The following is a 20,599-nucleotide window of genomic DNA, read 5'->3' as shown; positions in this document are numbered from 1 at the left end:
TGCTGTGGCAGCATCCCACATATAAAGTGGAGGAAGAGTGGCACGGGTGTTAGCTCAGGGCTAATCTTCCTCAAGCAAAAAAAGAGGAGGATGGGCAACAGATGTTAGCTCAGGGCTAATATTCCTCAGGAAAAAATATAAATAAATAAACAAATAAAACAAGTTCACAGCTACTGTGCACCCTGTCTCCATCATTTCCAGTCATATCACACATACACTCTTAGAAAGCGGGACTGGTTGTAAAACCTCCATTAGCTCATCACAAATAAACCCATTTCTGCTTTTTTTTTCTTTGCTGTGAACCCTCACCTTGCCCCAGCCATTCTGGTGTAATTGAGTAAAGGGAAACATGAAATAATTACTGTTTAAATGTAAATAATTCTCATAACATCTAACACATGCCCATACACTCAGGCCACCAAGAACAGTTTAATATTGTGACTGGTCCAAACTCAACACACCTATTTAAAAACAAATTTTCTAAAGGAAACATTTCAAACATACACAGAATAGAACTGTAAGCTCCCATATGCTCGGGACCTAGGTCCGACCATAATCAAGATTTTGCCAAATGCGTTGCAATTTTCCTTTTTCTTTTTGTTGATTAAAAACACATTTTACCTTCACATATTTCAGTATGCATCTCTAAAAATGATCATTTTTATGCAACCATGATGCCATTTTCATACCTAACAAAATTATCTACAATAATTCCTTTTAAGCATCCATCATTTGAAAGTCTAGTGCATTGAAGTTGGTCTGACCTTCGTGTGAACGCAAAATCAGCCACTTAGTGGCTCTCTAACCTGGGGCAAGTTACTTCGTGTCCCCAAGCTTTAGTTTCCTCACTGTAAAACGGTAATAACCGCACTTTCACTTCTTAGAGTTGTGTGCATTAAGCAAGATAAGCTCTGAAAGCACTCCACAAACATTACCTATTAAGAGTGTAAGTCACACTTCAAAATATGGTACTGTCCCCACCTACAAAATAAAGACTAAAAAGTGTTACTTTACGAATTCTACCTTAAAGACAAGTAGTTCACCAGAGGCCCGTGTCCATCATTCCTGCTTTCTGAAAAATAGATAATGGTGAATAAATTACAGTTACTTACTAGTAACTTAAACACAGAAAATGGAATTTGGAGTCAAGGGATTCCAAGTCACTAGACATGAATTCCGGTCTTTGGTAAGCCATTCATTCACTCATTCATTCATTCACTCAACAAATATTTACTCAACACCAAATGGCTGGGGATACAGCAACGAGTACGCCGGCAAGGAGCATATACATTAGCATAGGAAAACAAGCAATATGTCAAGTATACAAAACACTTTCATTGTATACTGAGAAATGCAAACATCGGGCAAGTTCACTTTCTGTTTCTTTTTTCTTTTTTAGAGGTGTCTGAAGATTGTTTTATTTTTTCCTAAAGTTTGCCATTTTCTTCTTTTTTTTTGGAGAGGAAGATTGGCCCTGAGCTAACATCTGTTGCCAATCTTCCTCTGTTTTTCTTTTCCCCCCAAAGCCCCAGTACATAGTTGTATATCCCAACTGTAGGTCCTTCTAGTTCCTCTATGTGGGACGCCGCCACAGCATGGCTTGATGAGCGGTGCTAAGGTCCGATCCCGGGATCAGAACCGGTGATGCCCAGGCCGCCGAAGCGGAGCGCGGGAACTCGACAACTCGGCCACGGGGCCGGCCCCAAGTTCCCTTTCAAGAGTTTTTGGTAAAACGGAGCTGTGAGCGCTCCTCCGTTCGCTGGCTACTGTGAAGTAAATTAAGGAGCGGAGGCAAGGCGGCGGATACCAAAGCCGCCCTACAGATGCCCCCCGTTGGGGTTAAAAGTGAGACGCGGGGCTCGCCGCCAGTCTGCGCCGGGGCGGAAACCCAGTCTTCCCTAAGGTAAGGAGACGGATGTGACGCTCCGTTTTTCCTCTGCGTGCTGTGCATCGTTTTAGATTCGGGGCAGAAACTGCTCCTTAAAACCCAGCCACGCTGGGCCCCAGTGCACGCTGTCCCCGAGGTCCGCGGGCCCCCAGCCCCGGGACGCGGCGGCGCTCACCTGGCGCCCGGCGAGGAAGGTCGCCGACAGGTTCATAGGTGCTTCCTCCGCCCCCGGAGAAAGCCGCTGTGCGCAGCGTCACCTGAGAAACGCCATCGGCGCGCCTGTCCCGAGCGGCGGGGGCGAGCCCCGAGCCCCGGAGCCCCGCGCCGTCGGCCCCGAGCTCGCCCGCCCAAACCGCTGCCCGGCGGAGCGCGCCCGGCCCGCTCCTACGGCGTCGCCGAGGGGCCGCCCCGGCTCTCGCGACAGCCCGGCGGCCGCGCGACCCGGCGCGGGAGGAGGCCGGCTCCCTCCCCGGCCCGAGGGGGCGCGGCCGGCGCCGCCTTCCCGGCGATTCTTCCTCCGAATCGGGGCCTGGGAGCTCTCGCAGGAGTGAACTGAGACTGTAAAACCCATTCCGCACGGACCTCAAAGAATCGGTCTTTACCGTTACCCGGTGAATGGGGAAGCAGATTAAATTGTTTCTGTCCCCATCACCCTGGTTTGTGGCATTTGAGTTGCTCACTTCTTTTCGTCTTCCCGAACTGTGAGCTCGGTCTCGTTAGCCGCTGTCTACCTGGCACTGGGGACGGTGTTGGGCATTCAAACGAGTAAACGGATGGAGGCAGACGCCAGCCCTGGCAGCTAATAGCTGCTGGCCATCCTAGCAGGCAGCCCTAAACTAAGAATCACAGACGAAGAGAAAAAAATTCTTTTTGGACTCTCGACTTAGCTCTTGAATAGCAATGAGAACCTTGGCGCTTTATCGTGACAAAATTTACCACATTCTGGATTGAATCTAAGCTTTTTCACCTGTTGCTTCAGTCACCCCTTCTCCAATTTACACTTCACATTATACAGGAACTGGACTAAGGAAAACTACTACTTATCACATTTAACTCCTGCCGGCCCAAGCCCAACTGCTTAACTCCTAAGATGGTATTACTGGGAAGACAAATGACCAGCCTTTCAACTTTACTTTTTGGTTGACTATGAATTAGCAAAACATGCCTTTGTGTTCTTAAAAGACAATCTCAAAATGGAAAAACACAATTAAAATTTCTTGCTTTGAAGCTTTACTTATTTGGGTGACACTTGCCTCCTTAGGATAGGCTTATGGTTAGGAGAACCAAGACGACAATGTTTTAGAATTTAAAATCAAGAAAGCAAATTCTGACTAGTTAAAAACAGCTTATCAGTAGATGCTATGCAGTAGTCTTGGTGGAACGAGAAAGATGAAAATGAGTGTGGCTGAATGTCAATTTCCCAATTGAGGAGCATTTTAATCCACACGCTTCTCAAATCTCACATTGCAAGATTTGGTATTTTTCTGGGAAGCCCTAAAATGCCGTTGTTCACCAAGCAACCACATACTTAACACTCACTGTAAAAGTAGGAATAAAAAAAGTAGTAATAAATGAAGCTCATTTTGAGATTATAATTTTTTTTTTTTTTGAGGAAGATTAGCCCTGAGCTAACATCTGCTGCCAATCCTCCTCTTTTTGCTGAGGAAGACTGCCTCTGAGCTAACATCTGTGCCCATCTTCCTCTACTTTACATGTGGGATGCCTACCACAGGATGGCTTGCCAAGCAGCGCCCCGTCTGCACCCGGGATCCAAACTGGTGAACCCCGGGCCGCCGGAGCAGAATGTGCAAACTTAACTGCTGCACCACTGGGCCGGCCCCTGATTGTTAAACATTAATTGAATGTGGTGAGAGGATTATGACCAGTTGCAAATCAGAAACCTCAATATTTTTAAGTTCACTCCCGCAGGTTTTCTTTAAAACAAAAAACTTCAAAGATATAACTTCTTTAAATGACAAAAGATGATGTTTTATGAAAGCTACAAGAACTATACTCCTTCTGATTTTACACTCTATTTCAAAATGATGAACTAAACAGACTCATTCTGGTCTACCTTACTTCCTAAGTAAAGAAATTTAGTAAATAACAAAGTTGTTGATAGTGCCGTCAGGTCGACTCCTAGCAGCCCTGTTAGAGCTGAACTCTATCCTCTCACTTTGCTGTGCTATGTCAGACAATGCTTTGCTGCTATCCATAGATTTTTCATGGCCAACTTTTTAGAACTGGAAGTGGGTGGCCAGGTCCTTCTTCCTACTCTTAGTCTGGAAGCTCCACTGAAATTTGCCTACCATGAGTGACCCTGCTGGTATTTGACATACCCATGGCATAGCTTTCAGCATCACAGCAACATGCAGGCGCCACAGTATGACAACTGACAGCCCAGTGGTGTGGCTCCCTGACCAGAACGGAACCTGGGCTGCAGCGGTGAGAGCACTGAATCTTAACCACTAGACCACAAGGGCTGGCTGAATAACAAAGACATGATCTGCAAGGTAGCATTCCTCTTTAAAATAATAATTTACCAACTTTTTAACTAAGAGTGAGAAAGATACCACGGATTATATCTTAAGCTACAGGCATCCATGTAATAACTAAGTAACTACTGAAGCATCTATGTAATAACTGAGAAACAATTTAAAATCAATTATCAGCATCTATTTTTTTTAAAATAAATAAAATACGACATACCAAAACTGTATTTGCATTTGAAGTTGCCAGCTTGATTATGGCAAATCTCTTATACATATTATGAGATAAGGCTATTTAAAGGTTAGTATTCTTTTTGCTAAAAATACTAGACTGTGAAAACATTTACATAATACATAAAGAGAATGTATGAATTAAAGTCAACCTTTGAACTTTCAATACATTTTTCATCAGAGATTAAACTATGCTGCATTTTAAGTTTCAGGTCAAAGAAAAAGATTCACACGTTATACACAAGGACAATTTTAATCCTGCATTTTCCTGCAGTAACATCCACTGCTGCCTATATATGGATTGAAACTGCATTTGCAAAGAACTGTGAACATTAAGAATCTTTACACGAAGTCACGTGTGCTGACACAGGCACAGAGACATCTTCCAGCACCAACAGGATACATACATAACACATACCAAATGGTCTTAATGGATAAATTTGCTTCATCAGATAATCGTATTTAGTAAACTTCAGTTAATGTAGAATTTCATTTTCTTAATTCACATCTTTATTACACATTCTTTCTAAGACTTTAATTACTTTTAAAAAACCACTCTTTCATTCAAGATTGTAATTTGCAGGGCAATAAACAATGGGTTCTAAATTTCTCAAAGGTGTCTATAGCACTTTAAAATCCCATGAGTCTTCTTTCCAATTTGTAGCACCTGACCTAAGACCTTTATTACAAACAAAATTTAATTTAGTGCATTCATTAAAATTGTCACTAGTGTGAGAAAAACATGTTTCAATTGCTATTTCCCAGACTATATATTGAACATGGGGGTATATTATTTTCACTTGGTTAGCAGAATTTTACTCACATAATTTATAGCCTCAATAAGAATTCTTAGCCTCTCTGAATAGCCTTCCACTCAAAACAATGATAATAATGTGTAAAATGGATTTGGGGTCTGCCTCCTACTTAACATTACCAGACATGTTTCCAAGTATTCTTGGAAAATATTTTTAAATATATGCATAATATTCTACCATATGATATACCATCATTTCTTTAACCATTTCCCAATTGTTCATTTATATCATTTGCAAATTTCTGATATGAGTAACATCGTCATGAACACTGTCATCCATAGTTTTAAGCAAGATTGAGTATATCTTTAGGATAATGTCAAACAAGTGGCTTACTGGGTCAAACAGTGCAGATGGCTTTAAGGCTTTTAATATACTTTACCAAATAATCTCCAGAATAACTTGAACAACTACCACCAGTATGTTAATGTGCCCAGAAAGTGGACTTGGTTGGTAACAATGAAGCAAATTCAACCACAAAATCTATTAGATGCTCAAGCATCTCAAAACTATCACACCAAAGAAGCAAGGAGAGTTATTACTGGTGATGAAGCCAAATTCAAATTCTTTAAAAAATTACTCAGCTTGAAATCATGATTTGATTAAATCATGATTATTTAAAAATAATCAACAGAAAAGCTTTCCACAAAAAGTCTACAGTGTTTTTCCAAAAATAAAAAGTTAAAAAGAGAGAGAAAGAGAAAAGTCAGTACCAAATGACCAAAAATTTTTATTTGACTAAATTCTATTTCATGCATAAGCATGACAGTCACCCCTGTTTATTAGACTTTGGCAATAAAAAAAACAAGCAGCCTTGTACAGAACAGTGAAAATGCCAAGGGCGAGGGTAGTCTACAGTTTTACTGTAGCATAAATATATATATTTTTAAAAGGCCTCTCTCCCTTTGGCCATATCAACTCTCAGTTCAGATCATTAAATAGAGACAAATGTTCAAAATCACTTCTTCACTTCTCCAAGATCTTCGATGCTATCATCATCCACCTATAAAACACAAATAATTGCATTTCATGAGCTCTTGTAGCAAATAATACGAAAGCAACTTGCTTTAAAAACTTATTTCTCCAGATACACATGTTCCATATAATTACCTCTGGCCATTTTTCCTGAATGACATCAATTATGTCATCTGTAAAGTCTCCCTGAATGATGATTTCATCCTCTCCTGTTACTGAGGCACCACAGGAGAATTTCTGAGCAAAAAATCTTTGTGCTTCTTTAAGATCAATTTCTGTTATTTAAAAAAAAAAAGCAAGACTAAAATTGGAGTCATATGGCAAAGATATTTTTCCCCATTTTGAAATTTAATCTGCATTTTAAATTCATAAAACAGACTGCATTAATGGGTTTCACATTACTACTTTCAGAACAAACTACCACAGGCAGAGGTCTTAACAATTCAACTTACATTTTCAAGGTCAAATAAAGCTCAGTACATAAAAATAGCATCATCCTTACTGTTCATAACTCATAGAAATTCTTTTGTTTATCCTTTTTCACAAAAGAAAAATTTACAGCAGAGAAACAAACCTAGTATTTATAATGTGGCCCAGTGATTGTTTTTGAATGTGTTGTCACATGAAGGACCTTGGTTTATAATTTCAACTCAGTTTCACTATTGACTCAAGGCCTCCAGGAACTGAGGGGCTCTGAAGCAGGACAATCTGCCACTACCCACCTTCCTTCACCCTCTACTGTCATTCCCAGAGGGGAGAAGCTGTTTTGCAACCTGCTGCCACCAAGCATACAGGGAGAGAGGAGCAGCATACGCAGGCTCAAAGGGAATCCTTTCTAGCCCTCCTCATTCTACATAAGATGTGCCCAAGCAGGAATTCCTGAAAGTAAAAAGTTAAACCAGTTCTGTCTGCAAAAGATTTTTAAATTTCTTCAAAATTTGATTTTGAAGCTATAGTTAGAAATGCAAAATCTCATGCAAAACATACCTGTGAAATTTTCATGATAGATTAAAAAAGAGAGATAGAATATACTTTACACATTTTAAACATACTTAAGCTTCAACTCACCAAATGTTGCAAGGCCACACACTCTTGTTACATATTTCTTTTTTGCTCTGGGAATTTTGGCTATCGTAACCTTTTGTGGTACAGTCTTCTTTTTTTGTTTTATTTGACCCCTTCCACCTTTATTTATTAAGAAAGAGCTCAGCATTAATTGTTTTGTTTTTAACACAGAGAATATTGACTTTATATTTAATTTTCGAAAGGTACTAAATATTAATTTCTTAAGTTTCTTTTCCTAACACAAAATTAATAAACAGATGCATGAGTATTCAGACAATAAATATTTTTAATAGGTGCCAAGCACTGCACAAAGGGATGAGGACATAAAGAGGAACAGGACAGAACATAGTCCCTCCCCTCTAGGACTCTCAGTCTAGTAAAAGGAGACAAAAAAAGTTAAATAGTTATAGCAACCTGATATATACTATAATAGGATCCATGAATGTGGTACTCACAGAGCTTTGCTGAGGAATGGCTTACTCTGCTTCTGGAGGACAGAAAAGTTCTCCTAGAGGAAGTGGCATCTAAGTTCTTGCAGAATAAGGAATTGTCCAGGTGAAGGGAGAAGGGCATAAGAAAGGACATTCCAGGAAAAGGGAACAAGTACAGAGATAGAAAAAGGCATTATATTTGAGAACTACACTTGTCTTGATGAAGGATGCTTATGGATATGCAGCAGATGAAGTCATAAAAGCAGAAGATTATATACCAGTCATTAAAGGACTAGTATTTCAAGCTCTGTTATTTTATACTGAGGAAGAAGACAAAACACTGAACAACTATGCAGGAGTGAAATAACCAGATTTATGTGTTATCAAGATCACTCTACAGTGTGGAGAGTGTGTCTGTAAAGAGTAAGACTGACAGAGAGGCCACTGAGGAGGCTCCTGCATCAGTTCAGGCAGAAATTAATCCAAATCTAAACAAAGCAGTGGCAACAGTAATGGCCACTAGGCATAGGAGAAAGAGAGTAAGGAGGAGAAATAGCAGAATTTAGAACTGATTCAAAGGAGCAAGAGAGAGAACCTAGGATGGGTCTCAGGTTTCTGGCTCAGATGACGGGATAAACTGTGCTATCATTAACCAAAATAGGGAACACAAAAGGTGCAGATTTGGGACTTAGTAAATTTATTTTGGAAGTGCTGAATTTGAGGTGACTGTGGAACCATGCACATTTCCAGTCTAGAGACACAGGCCAGGACGAGACATTATAGACTTGGGAATTATAAGAGTAGAGTGATGGCAGAAGCATGGATGTGGAAGAATCATCCAGGAAGAACAGGCAGAATGAAGAGGTCAGAGGGCTGAAGACAGAATCCTGGGAAACACCAACTGTGAAGGGACAGAAGGGAGAAGAGAAGTCTGCACAGAAGACTGAGGAGGAGTGACAGGAGAATGAGGAAGAAGAACGTCATAGAAACCAAGCAAGCACAACACTTCAAGAAGAAGAGAGTGTACAATGCTCTTACTATTTAGGAATTACCCAGTCACTGGTGACCCTTATTAGAGGAGTTTTAGTGACATGAAAGTCAGGTTAGGACTGACTGAGGAGAGAAGAGTGAACGACAGAATGGTAAGGGGGATAGTGAGTAGCCTTGTTAAAGAAGTCTGGCTAAGAAGGGAAGGCAAGGGATTAAGGCAAAGAAAGAGACGGGATCTTGGGGGAATTTTTTTTTAAAGCTGCAAAGTCCTGAAACTATTTATAAGCTTATTTTAATACGGTAACAAAGTTTTCAAATCATATACACGTTGCTTTTTACCTGCATATAGATGGCAAATAAAGCTTGTTTTCTTAGGTCTAATTTACTGATAAAGCCCAAATCACACAACATCTAGCCACCCTGGGAACACGATTCTGTATCCCTCTGTATGATATACACATGGCATTACAATAACAGGTAGAGGTTACTGACTTTGGGGAAGCTTTCATTACTTATTTCTTCTAGCAGAGAGAAGGTATGTTTGTGTAGATCAAATAATAGATTTAGGTCTCACCTCTCTTTTGTTTTTTCTTCTCTTCCTCCTCCCCTGCTGTTCCTTGACCCTCGCTAATTCCAGCTTCTTGTTTGGGTGAATTTTCTAAATGTAAAAACGAAATCCAAAAGCATTATCACCACTTAATACTAACATTAAAAAATCACCTTTGAGCAATCTCATACACAAATAAGGCATTTTACCAACAATTGAGCATGACGTTTATAAAGCAAATGATTATACTGTAGATTCCTATCAAGGCTAATTCTGAAGTCATTATGGTAAGTGTATGGAAACAGAAGACAAAACAAAGCCTGATAGGTGAGGATTAGGATCTTTTCAGCCACATGAAAGGAGCATAAAACACTCAGACTCTGCAGAAGTGTTTAGCATCTAAACATACTAATCTTGTTAACAGGAAGTCTGGTCCCAAATATGAAGAGCTTCCCAGCCCCTCCTCAAGTCACATCACGTCCTAGCAGGTCATGTTCAGGGCCAACCATGTACACTGACTGTCACACCAGACATGAGAGTTCTCATCCAACTACTGACAGAGAGCATATGGCTACTACTACCGAAACAGCCTTCTCAAGTTTCAGGGGTTGTGCCTGCCTCATGGAAACAATCTGAAAAATCAAAGCGGCAAATAGTGGGGTAACAGTGGGTATAGAAGGCTTTCCCTTCTTCCTATGACTGCCTTCATTTTTAGCAATCTTGTAAAAGAAGCCATCAATTTTAGCAAATCGAGGAATTCTGATCCTCCAAAGTCTTCCTTACCTCTGGCAACAGCAACTCCCGTCTTCTAGTTGCTCGGGCTAAAGCCCTAGATGCCCCTTTTTCTCACATCCCACGTGCAACATATCATAAAATCCTGTTAGCTCTATCTTCAAAATATATCCAGAATCTGGAGGCCGGCCCCGTGGCCGAGTGGTTAAGTTCGCGCACTCTGCTTCAGCAGCCCAGGGTTTCGCCAGTTCGCCTGGCGCCAGACATGGCACCACTCATCAGGCCATGCTGAGGCACCATCCCACATAGCACAACCAGAGGCACTCACAACTAGAATCTACAACTATGTACTGGGGGGCTTTGGGGAGAAGAATAAAAAAAAAAAAATCCAGAATCTGACCACTTTTCAGCACCTCCACTGCTATCATTCTGGTCCAGGTCATCATCATCTCCTGACTGGATAACTGCAGGAGCCTCCTATCTGGTCTCCCTTCTTGGCTGCCTATGCCCCTCTTCAGCCTATTCTCAACACAGCAGCCAGAGATGCCGTGGAAACAAAAGTCACACCTTATCACTCTTCAGCTCAAACCATCGATAGCTCCTCAGCTCACTCAGGGTAAAAGCCAAGACTTGGCCTCTAAGATGTGGTCCTCCATTACTTCTCTAAGTTCATCTCATACCGCTCTCCCATTCCTTTGATAAGCTCTGGGCGCAGAGGATCTTTTTTTCTTTTTGCTGAGGAAGATTTACCCTGAGCTAAGATCTGTTGCCAATCTTCCTCTTTTTTCTATGTGGGTTGCCACCACAGTATGGCCGCTAACAAGTGGAACTGAACCCAGGCCGCCGAAGTGGAACATGCCATAATTAACCACTAGTCCATGGGGCTGGGCCATCCCCAAAGGATCTTTTGTTTACTGCTTTATCCTCAGTATCCAAAACAGTGTGGAGCATATACTAGGCTCACAAGTAAATGTTAAGTGAATGAGTGAAAATATATTTTCCCCTAAATCATTTACTATTCTTTATGTAAGAACGTCGATACTTTGATCTATCCTGTCTCAGGGAGATAAGACACAGGAAACAGTGTGTGACTTTATACAAGTAATTTTAACCCAAGAACTGAAAACAGTTTTAAAGTTAGTAGATATAGATAAATATAATTCTATAATATCCTACTAAAGGAAGACTTTCCTATCTTTAAAATAATTCCTTATATACATTTGTTTCAGGTATACAAGCTTTGATGAAAGAAAAAGATGTTCATACCTACAGTAAGTTTTGCAAACTCATTTGGAAAATTCTTCTCTAACCATTGTCTACATTTAGCAACATCAGGCATATATTCACAGTACTGGTGGGAGGGAAAAGAACAAATTGAGTCACAACAGAACATTTTCATTCAACCAATACATTTTTAATTAAAAAAAATTTTTTTTTTGAGGAAGATTAGCCCTGAGCTAACATCTGCTGCCAATCCTCTGCTTTTTGCTGAGGAAGGTTGGCCCTGAGCTAACATCTGTGCCCTTCTTCCCTTACTTTATATGTGGGATGCCTACCACAGCATGGCTTGCCAAGCAGTGCCATGCCCGCACCCAGGATTCGAACCGGGGAACCCGGGACCACGAAAGCAGAATGTGTGCACTTAACCTCTGCACCACTGGGCCAGCCCCCAACCAATACATTTTAATTAAAAATCATTCCCTATACTTGTTATATCAAGAAAGATAAAACTAACTACTCTCACCTGACCTCTTATCCACAGAAAATCTGGATTCAACCAGGAAATACCCCATAAGAAATTAGAAATTAAAAAGGATTAGGCCCCTCCTCACTGTAGTAATTTATTTCTTCTCCATCAAACAGAAAGACCATTAGAAGAAGGAGCAAAGAGACAAAAACAAGCATGTCTATTTCTTGTTTTGGACATATAGGTGTTTCATTTTCATGACTTGCCCACAGAACCTGACTTAGAAGCTTATTAATAGAAAGTCTTATACATAATTTAATTTGTGCTTTCTCTCCTTTGCTTGGACATTAAATTTTGGCTATAAAGTGACTCATCTTTTATTAGCTGACTATGAGTTCCATGGAAAAATCCAAAATGTATAGCCAAGTGCAAAAGATGTCCACGTGACTCAAAGTTTAAAGAAAACAATCTGTAAGACTATGAAATTATTCTAAACCAAAGTTCTCTATAAAAGGTTGAAACCCTACTATCAAATGATAGAAAACGAAAAATAAGAAAAAGAAGTTCTCAAGCCAGCTCTAAAATGAATGACCTCAAATGCAGAATTTTAAAAAGAGAAAATCATTTTAAAAGGACTTACCTCTGTTGGTAATGAACAGACTGGAGAAATGGAGAGAAAAAGATTTGAAAATTAAAAAATACATATACACACACACAGGGTTCATCAAAACTTTTATCTTAAATTTGAAAACATGCTTCGTTTCTACTTTTTCCTATAACTCTTCTGTACCACTTTTCAAATGTTTTTCTTTTTTTGAGGTGAGGGGAACATGGTTAATAAAGATATTATCTTTATTTTTTTGATCTCAAGAAGAATGTCTTCTTCAGTTGATGCAACATCAAACTATACCAACTTGCACATCTTAAGGTTTTACCATAACCACTTCAATGGATCTGAAACTAAGCTAAAATGAGAACACTTCCCCATACAACAAAGCTTGAATGGAGCTGGTTATTTCTTTTCATAGCTTTACCAAAGAAGCCACTACTTTTTATTCACACTACCACATTTATAAACTTCAGCAGCACTTTTGCCACCATTTCTTTGCAATATACTTTTCCTTTTCTTTTCCTATTATGCTACATAAGATCATGAAACTGTAAAGCTAGAAGGAACACTGGTTCAATCCTGTCACTGTAGAGCCTGCACAGGCTAATGGACTAGAAGAACTCAAAGGGTTTCCCAATTTTAACTATAATTCTAGTACTGGGTCAATTGCTTATTTTGTTTTTATTTTTAAGGCAAAGGAAGGAGTAGTTCAGTGTGCCCAATGTCTTGAGATTATGAGGGAGAGGAGAGGTGGTACACCATTACTAATAATAGCAACTAACATCTATTGACCACCTATTATGTGCTAGGCACTTTGCTATGCTTTATAGCCATTATGTTTAATTGTCATAACCCTATAAGGTAAGAATTACCACAGCTATCTTACAGATGAGAAAAATGAGACTTAGCATAAATAACCCACTTGCATCTGGTTAGAACAGGATTTGAACCCTGGTCTGTTTCTGAAGCTCATGCTCTTAACCACTAAATTAGATTACACAATGTACACAGGCAAGGCAGCTGTGTGCCAGCCAGTCGACAGTGATCGTCCTTCTCACCCCACCATCGCTATGTTATAGATGCCCTACAAAAGGTTAAATAGCTCATCCAATGACAAAGGTGGTATGCGGCAGAAGAAAACTGGAATCTAGTGTCTCTTTATTTCAAGTTTAGAGTCATTTCCACTAAAGCTCTCCCTAATTACCAGAGCTCTATAGTCCTCACAGTTCAAGTTCAAATACTAGTAGGTACAGACACCCACCCACACTTATATACACACAATTATAGGTTAAATACCATTACAGCAAATACCAAAGCTGTAAAACTTTGTACACCATTTCGAATAATATTCAGTTCAGCACGATTCTAATACAATGAGAAAATCTGGACAATTGTTCCAAGTTCACAGTTATTTGCTCTTAAAGTCAATTTCCCTCCACAGATCACTTACTGTTTGTAAACTGTAGCTTTTCAACACAAAGATCTAGCAGCCATCTTCAAACTTCACATCACTAAGAGTGGCACATCCTGACTTTATGTAGCTGCTGACGTGATGCAAGATGAAGAACAATGCATCGTCATCCAAGGAACCTTCTGCTTTGTTCTCAATGTCTGTGTCCCCTCAAAATTCACATGGTGAAAACCTAATACCCAATGTGATGGTATTAGGAGGTGGAGCCCTTGAGACTATCATTTCATTTCTTCTTCTCGAGAGCCATCTGAAGTAGGCTCTACTGTTATCCATTTCATGGATGAGGCAACTGGCCAGGGTCACACAGTGAGTAAGTAAATGGCTGATCAGGATTCAAACTCAGATTGACTTCAGAGTCTGAAGTCTCAGTCCTAAAGACAAGATGTCTCCCTGGAAATGACCCCATCCTACCTACCATTGCTTCTCCCTATACTCCAACCAACATTCTGCTCTTTCTTTCCCCTCTCCCATGAAGAAACTATATTAAATCTTGCCACCACATTGTTCTTATGAATTCCTTCAATTTTCCTTGCAAATTCTACTTATTACCTAAGGCTTCTCATTTCCTTGGAAATTTCCCACTTCCTTCTGAAAAAAAGATCCCTCTCCTTCCTGAACTCCTAATTCACAGATTCAGTATCATTTAATTTAGCATTTAATATTCCCTAAGTGATTCTCCTACAACTAGATCTTAAACTCCTTGAGGAAAAAGTAACCCTCTCCCCATCCTAGTGCCTGGAATATTAACACAAACCAGGGAAGGAAATCAAAATAATCCTTTCTCAAAAAGGTTAGGGACCTCTGGTCGACACAAATTATCAATGGAGTGAACTGCATATTTAGTTGTTCAAAAGCCACCTTGAGTGACATATGCAATTCAACAGGATGATTTTTATATACCGTATTTCATCAATTCCAAATTTTTTTTTTATTTTTGTAAGGATGCATTTTATAATTACGGCATGTCAACCGAACAATTTTTTCTTTCTTAGTGGAACATAAAATATGGAGTCTTAGATTCGACGAAATAGGGTACAAAAAACAATAGCTCTTAACTACATCTAACAAACTAGGATGAATAAACCATACTAAACTAGTATGCTTTTCTAATAATAATAATAATAGCACTTATTGTACTATGTTGTTGTGTTGGCTGATGTACCAGGTGCTTTACAGGAATCCTCTGATTTAAGATGTAATCATCATCTTCATTTTACAGACTTTAAGAAACAGACCTCTAACCCTTAGTGAAATTAGGTAACCTGCCCAAGGTCACATAGCTGGTAACACTGAAGTCAGGATGCAAACCCTGGACTGTGACTCTAAAGGCAAACAATATAACCTAATAAGACCAATATAACAAAACTCAATCAACTCTACAAAAAGTTCCCCTGCCTACTCTCTTACTGAGGTATTTTATACTAATTTTATTTTACTATCAAAGACATTCAGTAAGTGATAAGTTGATATAATTTTTAACTCAGTGACATCACGTCTCCTTCTATAGCACTTAAACTCCAGATGAAGTCTCTATGACACTCACAGAATGTAAGGTCCACGAGAAAAAGGACCTTTTCTGACTTATTCACTACTCAGTCTCCAGAACCCAAAACACTGCTAGGCACATAGTAAGTGGTCAAAAATTTAATACTTAAAGAAATATTTTAATATTTTAAAATATCTTAAAAATACTTTTTTAAAAAAATTAATATTTACTTGCCCTTTTATTGTCTTGTATCTTCAAATTTTCCTGAAATTTTCCAAGATGCTAATAAATTAGAATATTTCTAATTCACAAATATTTCTGTATTGAAAATGAAGAAAAACACCCAAAGGGAATTGAAAATGAAGGAAAACACCCAAAGGAAAAAAAATCCTGATTCAACCTAAGACACATTTCACTAGTCAAAGCAAGAATACTTTCCCAAGACTGTTCCTCTACCCATCACTTCAGCCTCATCACCTTCCACTCTTGACTGACTCCCTCCCTATTCTACATGCTATCCTAATACAAAGCTGCTTATTTTCCCACAGACATGCCTCAAGCTTTTTCTTGCAAAGCTGTTCACTTAGTCTGGGATGCCCTTCCCCACTTCCTCATCCTGTCCCTATCTTCCCTTAACACTTGAGATCTTCCAAGAAGCCCTCCTCTAATAGCCGGACTAGCAAGTAACAGTCAGCTGAAATAATCTGTTTGCACATCTCTATTTCAAGTGGACTGTAAGCTTCTCCAGGCCAAGCAGCAAGACCCAAGTCACACACAGATGGGGAAAATCTGTTAACTCATGTGTCCTCTTCATCATCTCCCCACCTCCCAATTCAGGCTTTGCCAAATGACAAACACAGATGAAAAAGAGATTACAGGTACCAAATGTGACACTATGATCACAACGCATAAAAATGCAGAGAATAAAAGCCATTTTCTGCCTTTCAACACTTGCCTCCACAGTAAAGGACTCGAAGTGGGTAATCCGCATCTAACTTGGTATTGCTCCTTGGGTCTCCTTTGCAGTCATGCCCACCAGATTCAGAAATGTCAGCAGCCATCTCACAAACCTGTAAGCAAGGAAAATAACACATCTTCTGGGGGAAGGGCGAAAGGGGTAAAGGGGCACATATGTACGGTGATGGATAAAAACTAGACTATTGGTGAACACGATGCATATACAGAAACTGATACATAATAATGTACATCTGAAATTTACACAATGTTATAAGCCAATATGACCTCAACAAAAAAAATTAAAAATTAGTAAATAATACATCTTGACTATTTTGGACCAAGAGCCCAGAGAAACAGTTTTCAGGTGTAGTCTCACCTCCTCCCACTAGAAATCCCCCAATCCCAAATCTGTTTCGATTCTCTGTTGCTAAGTGAAGGCTACAAGCTGCATTAGGATTCACAAAATATGAGCAATTCCGAGCACACCGTTTACCAGGTCCACAGGTCTACAGGGAAGCAGGTGACAGTGAGACTCTCAGCAAATGGACCGCGAAGAATAGGGGGCGGAGGGCACTAGTGAAAGAGGAAGCAATGGGAAAAAGGATGGGGAGGATGACTTCGGTGGAGACGGGGCAAAAGGTCTGGAAGGCATGCAAACTGCAGCAACAGAGAAAGGCCACAAAGCAGCTGGAAAGACAGGCTGGAAAAGCCTACGAAGGTGGTACCCAGAGTGCAGGGTGTGGGGGCAGCTAAATGCCAAGGGGGGGACACAGGAGTCATGAACAGGGGTGGGAGTGGGAGGGGGCGGGGAGACCAGAGTCTGAGGAGAGAAAATGGGGGCAGAAGAGCCAGGATGGGGCAGAATGTAAGAGTACTGAGGCGACAAGGGCGGCCAGGTGTGAGGGCAGATCTGAGGCAAAGGGGCAATCCCGGGGACCCCGGAGGGGCCCATGTGGGCGGGGGTGTGGAGACGCCCGGCCCGACCCCCTTCCGCCAGGCGGCACCTCAGCTTCCCCTACGTTCTCTACGAGCTTGTCGGAAGCGAGAGAGGCCCGAGGGGTCATTACCCAGGCGGTCGCACAGCCTCCGCCGCCTCCGCTCCCGCCACTACCGCCAGCTGAAGCGACACATGCAACTCCTCTTCCCCGGCTACGGCCGCCCGAGAGCCCGTCTGCCAGCCGCGGTCCCGCGAGACAATAAGTCCTTCTCGCGAGATTCAGGCTGCCGCTGGGCGGCTGTCGCGAGAAGCCCGAAGGCGGGGGCGGAGAGGCATTGGGGAGCATGCGCATTCCGCTCGGGGGCGGAGCCAAGCAGTCGAGAGGCTGACAGCCGGTAGGCGGTGCTCGTTACCCGTGGAAGAGGATGGGTGGGTGGGCAGCGGTTGGCGCGTGGAAGAGGACGCTGATTGGGTAGCGGAGACGGACGCTTGAGTCAGCAATGACTCCCTATTAATGAGCCAGGGAACATTGACCCGGACTCTGGGTTGCAACCTGGAGTCCTGACGAACCTTTAGTCTGGTGGATAAGTCACTCCCCCGCCGGGAGATTACAGCTGGAATGGGCGTTTTGTTTCATTTCAACACCGTTCCCTACATTGGCGGAATTATTTTTGAAAAGAAAATTTCAACGCTATTTAAATTTTTCTCATCGTTTACAGTCTCACCGCCCTAACAACTATTTTCATCAGCTTCTTCGTGTTTACCTATCTATCATTCCGTGTGTTGTAAATTGGAATTAATCTCTCCCATCTCAGGCTTGCTCTCAGGAGGCTGGAGTCTGGTACATGTGACCACGCGGTGTACATTAGCTTTGCTTCCATCTAGTTGTCTCATTTGGGAAAATCCCTTCATGTCCATATTCAGCCTGAGTCCCTACAACACTTGCAGGGCTATGAGGGTTAGGGAAATGATGACAAAAAGTGCTTCGTAGGTGGTGGAGGTTCTTCTTTTCTGCCTTGCTTTATCCTCCACTCACACCTGCCTCATTCCTCTCCTTCCCTGCCAATTCCATTTGCCACCACCACTATCACTCTTAAATTTTCTGCTCACAACTTACTGTGTGTGGGCAGGAAGCCATCTGAAATAATCTTTTCCACTAGAGACTGTTGCCTCCACTCTGACATCTTTCTTAAAGAGTTCCCCCTTCACAGAAGAGCAATTCTACATGACATTAGTGAAAAAAGATCTTGTTCCCAAGCCTGTTTGATTCTAATAATAACAGCCTCCATTTATTGACACCCACCTCCCACTATCTGCCAAGAACCTGCCCATTTGGGGATAAAGTCCAGGTGGATTCATTCCATAAAACTTTCTTGGGTTCCTACTATGCACCAGGCACTGTGCTAGGCCCTGCGGATACAGTGAATAAAAGACAAAGTCCCCACTCTCACTAAACTTAACAGTCTTAGACATATTAGCCGATTTAATCCTCATAGAAACCCTGTGAAGAAGGTATTGTCTCTAGTTTCCAGATGGTAAAATCAAAGCTCAAAGGTGGAAATGAATTAAGTTCACATATGCTTAAGATTACACAGCTAATAGCATATTTTATTGATCTTAAGACACATATCAGGGGCCACCCTGTGGCTGAGTGGTTAAGTTCGTGTGCTCCACTTGGGTGGCCCAGGGTTTTCCTGGTTCAGATCCTGGGTGCCAACCTAACACCGCTCATCAAGCTGTGCTGAGGCGGCATCCCACATAGCAGAGCCAGAAGGACCTACAACTAGAATATTCAACTATTTACTGGGGGGCTTTGGGAAGAAAAAGAAGAAGAGAAAAAAAGTTCACATTTTTCACTTTTTTGTATGTGTGTGAGATAGATTGGCCCTGAGCTAACATCTGTTGCCAATCTTCCTCTTTTTTTTTCCCCCCAAAGCCCCAGTACGTAGTTGTATACCCTAGCTGAAGGTCACTCTAGTTCCTTTATTGAGATGCCACCACAGCATGGCTTGATGACAGGTGTGTACGTCTGCTCCCAGGATCCTAACGGGTGAACCCTGGGCCACAGAAGCAAAGTGCACAAACTTAACCACTTGGCCACGGGTGGCCTCTATTTTCCACATATTACCATCTCTCATATCAAGATGTATTTCAGTGGACAGAGTCTTAGTGTTGCATTATAGTTTAATTGGAAGCATTTTTCTTTCTTGGTGATGCATAAAATAATGGTGCATCTTACAATCAATGGCATCTTAGATGTGATGAAATATGGATAGATGGCCAGTCCTTCACAGTAGACCCAATCTTCACCCTTTCCCTTTTTCCGTTCCTCGCCCTTTTTCTGCTCTGCTTTGTAGAGAAGCGGGTTCTGACTCGATAGACTGTATTCTCAGGCTTCCTGGTTCCGGAGCTTCCAGCTAAGCTCAGCCAATGGGAGACAGCAATGGGAGCAGCCCCTTTCCCAGCCACTCCATCTCGCCCCCTTGAGTAGCATCTCTGGCAGTAGCTGGTTCTCCCTCTGCGTCATTAGGGGATCCCAGCCACTGGGCTCCTGTAACATAGCCCCCTTCCAGGAAGTATCTAGTCTCTAGCCTAGTGGTGGTGACTGATGGCTACTTGCTGCTGCTAATCTCTGAGTTGCCTCACCACCTCTGTTTAGCTTTTCAACAGTTCAACTCCCCGTTGTAGCCAATCCTCTAAATGAAATTCTCCTCTACTTTAAATACTTAGATGGAGTTCTGTTTACTGGGTGGGCTCTGCCTGACACTACTGGCCTTCAAACCTAGATTTGCACTTCCTAGCACATACCACAGCCTATCAGCTCTCAGATTCTAAAAAGAGGAACGACATAGTAAATAAAGAAATGTCATGGTGGTTTCTTATCAGGAAGCCATAGACTCATTGAGAGCCAGCAGAATTATTGCAAAGGATACAGGAATCCACTTGTGCACCAAGCATTGTCAGGAAATTGACTAAATATCTTTCAGACGTAAGTATTACTATTTTTTCGTGTAAGTTACAGTTTTGTTCCAAGAAAATCCAAAAGTTGAATCTGATTGGCCCGGCCCCAGTCAGGTCCCACCCTAAATCAGTCACCATAACTAAACAAGCCCTGAGTCAACTGTCTACCTTTGGAGCTGGGTTTAGAGAGTGGGACAGGGAACATCTCAAAGGAAATTTGAGGCACTATGACCAGAAGAGGGAATGATGCTGAAGTATCAAAAACAGCAGATGTCCACTACAGACGTCCTCATACTCACATGTGCTGAAAATTATTTAAAAATCTAGTGG

General features: G+C 41.4%; 2 protein-coding genes across 7 annotated transcripts in view; both read right to left on the bottom strand.

Annotated features, from left to right (window-relative positions):
- The window catches only part of HIP1R (huntingtin interacting protein 1 related), a 69,841-nt gene extending 67,248 nt beyond the window's left edge, over positions 1–2,593 (bottom strand). For 4 of the 6 annotated variants that reach the window (XR_011542447.1, XR_011542446.1, XR_011542445.1 and 1 more), the window contains exon 1: positions 2,064–2,298. Coding sequence is in view for 2 of the 6 variants with exons in the window: in XM_070629162.1 (XP_070485263.1) it covers positions 2,064–2,099 (36 nt within the window). In the remaining 4 variants the exon portion in view is untranslated. Of the gene's footprint in view, positions 1–2,063 lie in introns of all 6 variants that reach the window. The other 2 variants (XM_070629165.1, XM_008518472.2) reach the window with 2 other exon arrangements.
- A 3,533-nt stretch (positions 2,594–6,126) lies between these two features.
- On the bottom strand, positions 6,127–17,463 carry DENR (density regulated re-initiation and release factor). The gene is made up of 8 exons (XM_008518471.2): positions 17,439–17,463; positions 16,370–16,484; positions 12,488–12,507; positions 11,427–11,511; positions 9,456–9,539; positions 7,464–7,580; positions 6,531–6,670; positions 6,127–6,423 (listed from the first exon to the last, which is right to left on the bottom strand). Exons 2-8 carry the CDS (start codon positions 16,473–16,475, stop codon positions 6,379–6,381), a joined length of 597 nt encoding a protein of 198 aa, XP_008516693.1. The 5' UTR covers positions 16,476–16,484; positions 17,439–17,463; the 3' UTR covers positions 6,127–6,378.
- Between the last annotated feature and the right edge of the window lie 3,136 nt (positions 17,464–20,599).

This window comes from Equus przewalskii, chromosome 7, assembly GCF_037783145.1.
Source record: "Equus przewalskii isolate Varuska chromosome 7, EquPr2, whole genome shotgun sequence".
NCBI classification, from domain to species: domain Eukaryota; kingdom Metazoa; phylum Chordata; class Mammalia; order Perissodactyla; family Equidae; genus Equus; species Equus przewalskii.
The sequence above is the reverse complement of the archived record's forward strand: the minus strand, read 5'-3'. Positions and strand labels throughout refer to the sequence as shown.

Excerpts from the sequence above, each read along its gene's own strand:
- DENR (XM_008518471.2), bottom strand. The coding sequence starts at position 16,475 with ATGGCTGCTGACATTTCTGAATCTGGTGGGCATGACTGCAAAGGAGAC. Across the intron at positions 6,671-7,463 it reads GTGTGGCCTTGCAACATTTG|AAATTGATCTTAAAGAAGCA; the intron begins GTGAGTTGAAGC and ends TTTAAATAACAG. Across the intron at positions 6,424-6,530 it reads TTCAGGAAAAATGGCCAGAG|GTGGATGATGATAGCATCGA; the intron begins GTAATTATATGG and ends TGTGTTTTATAG.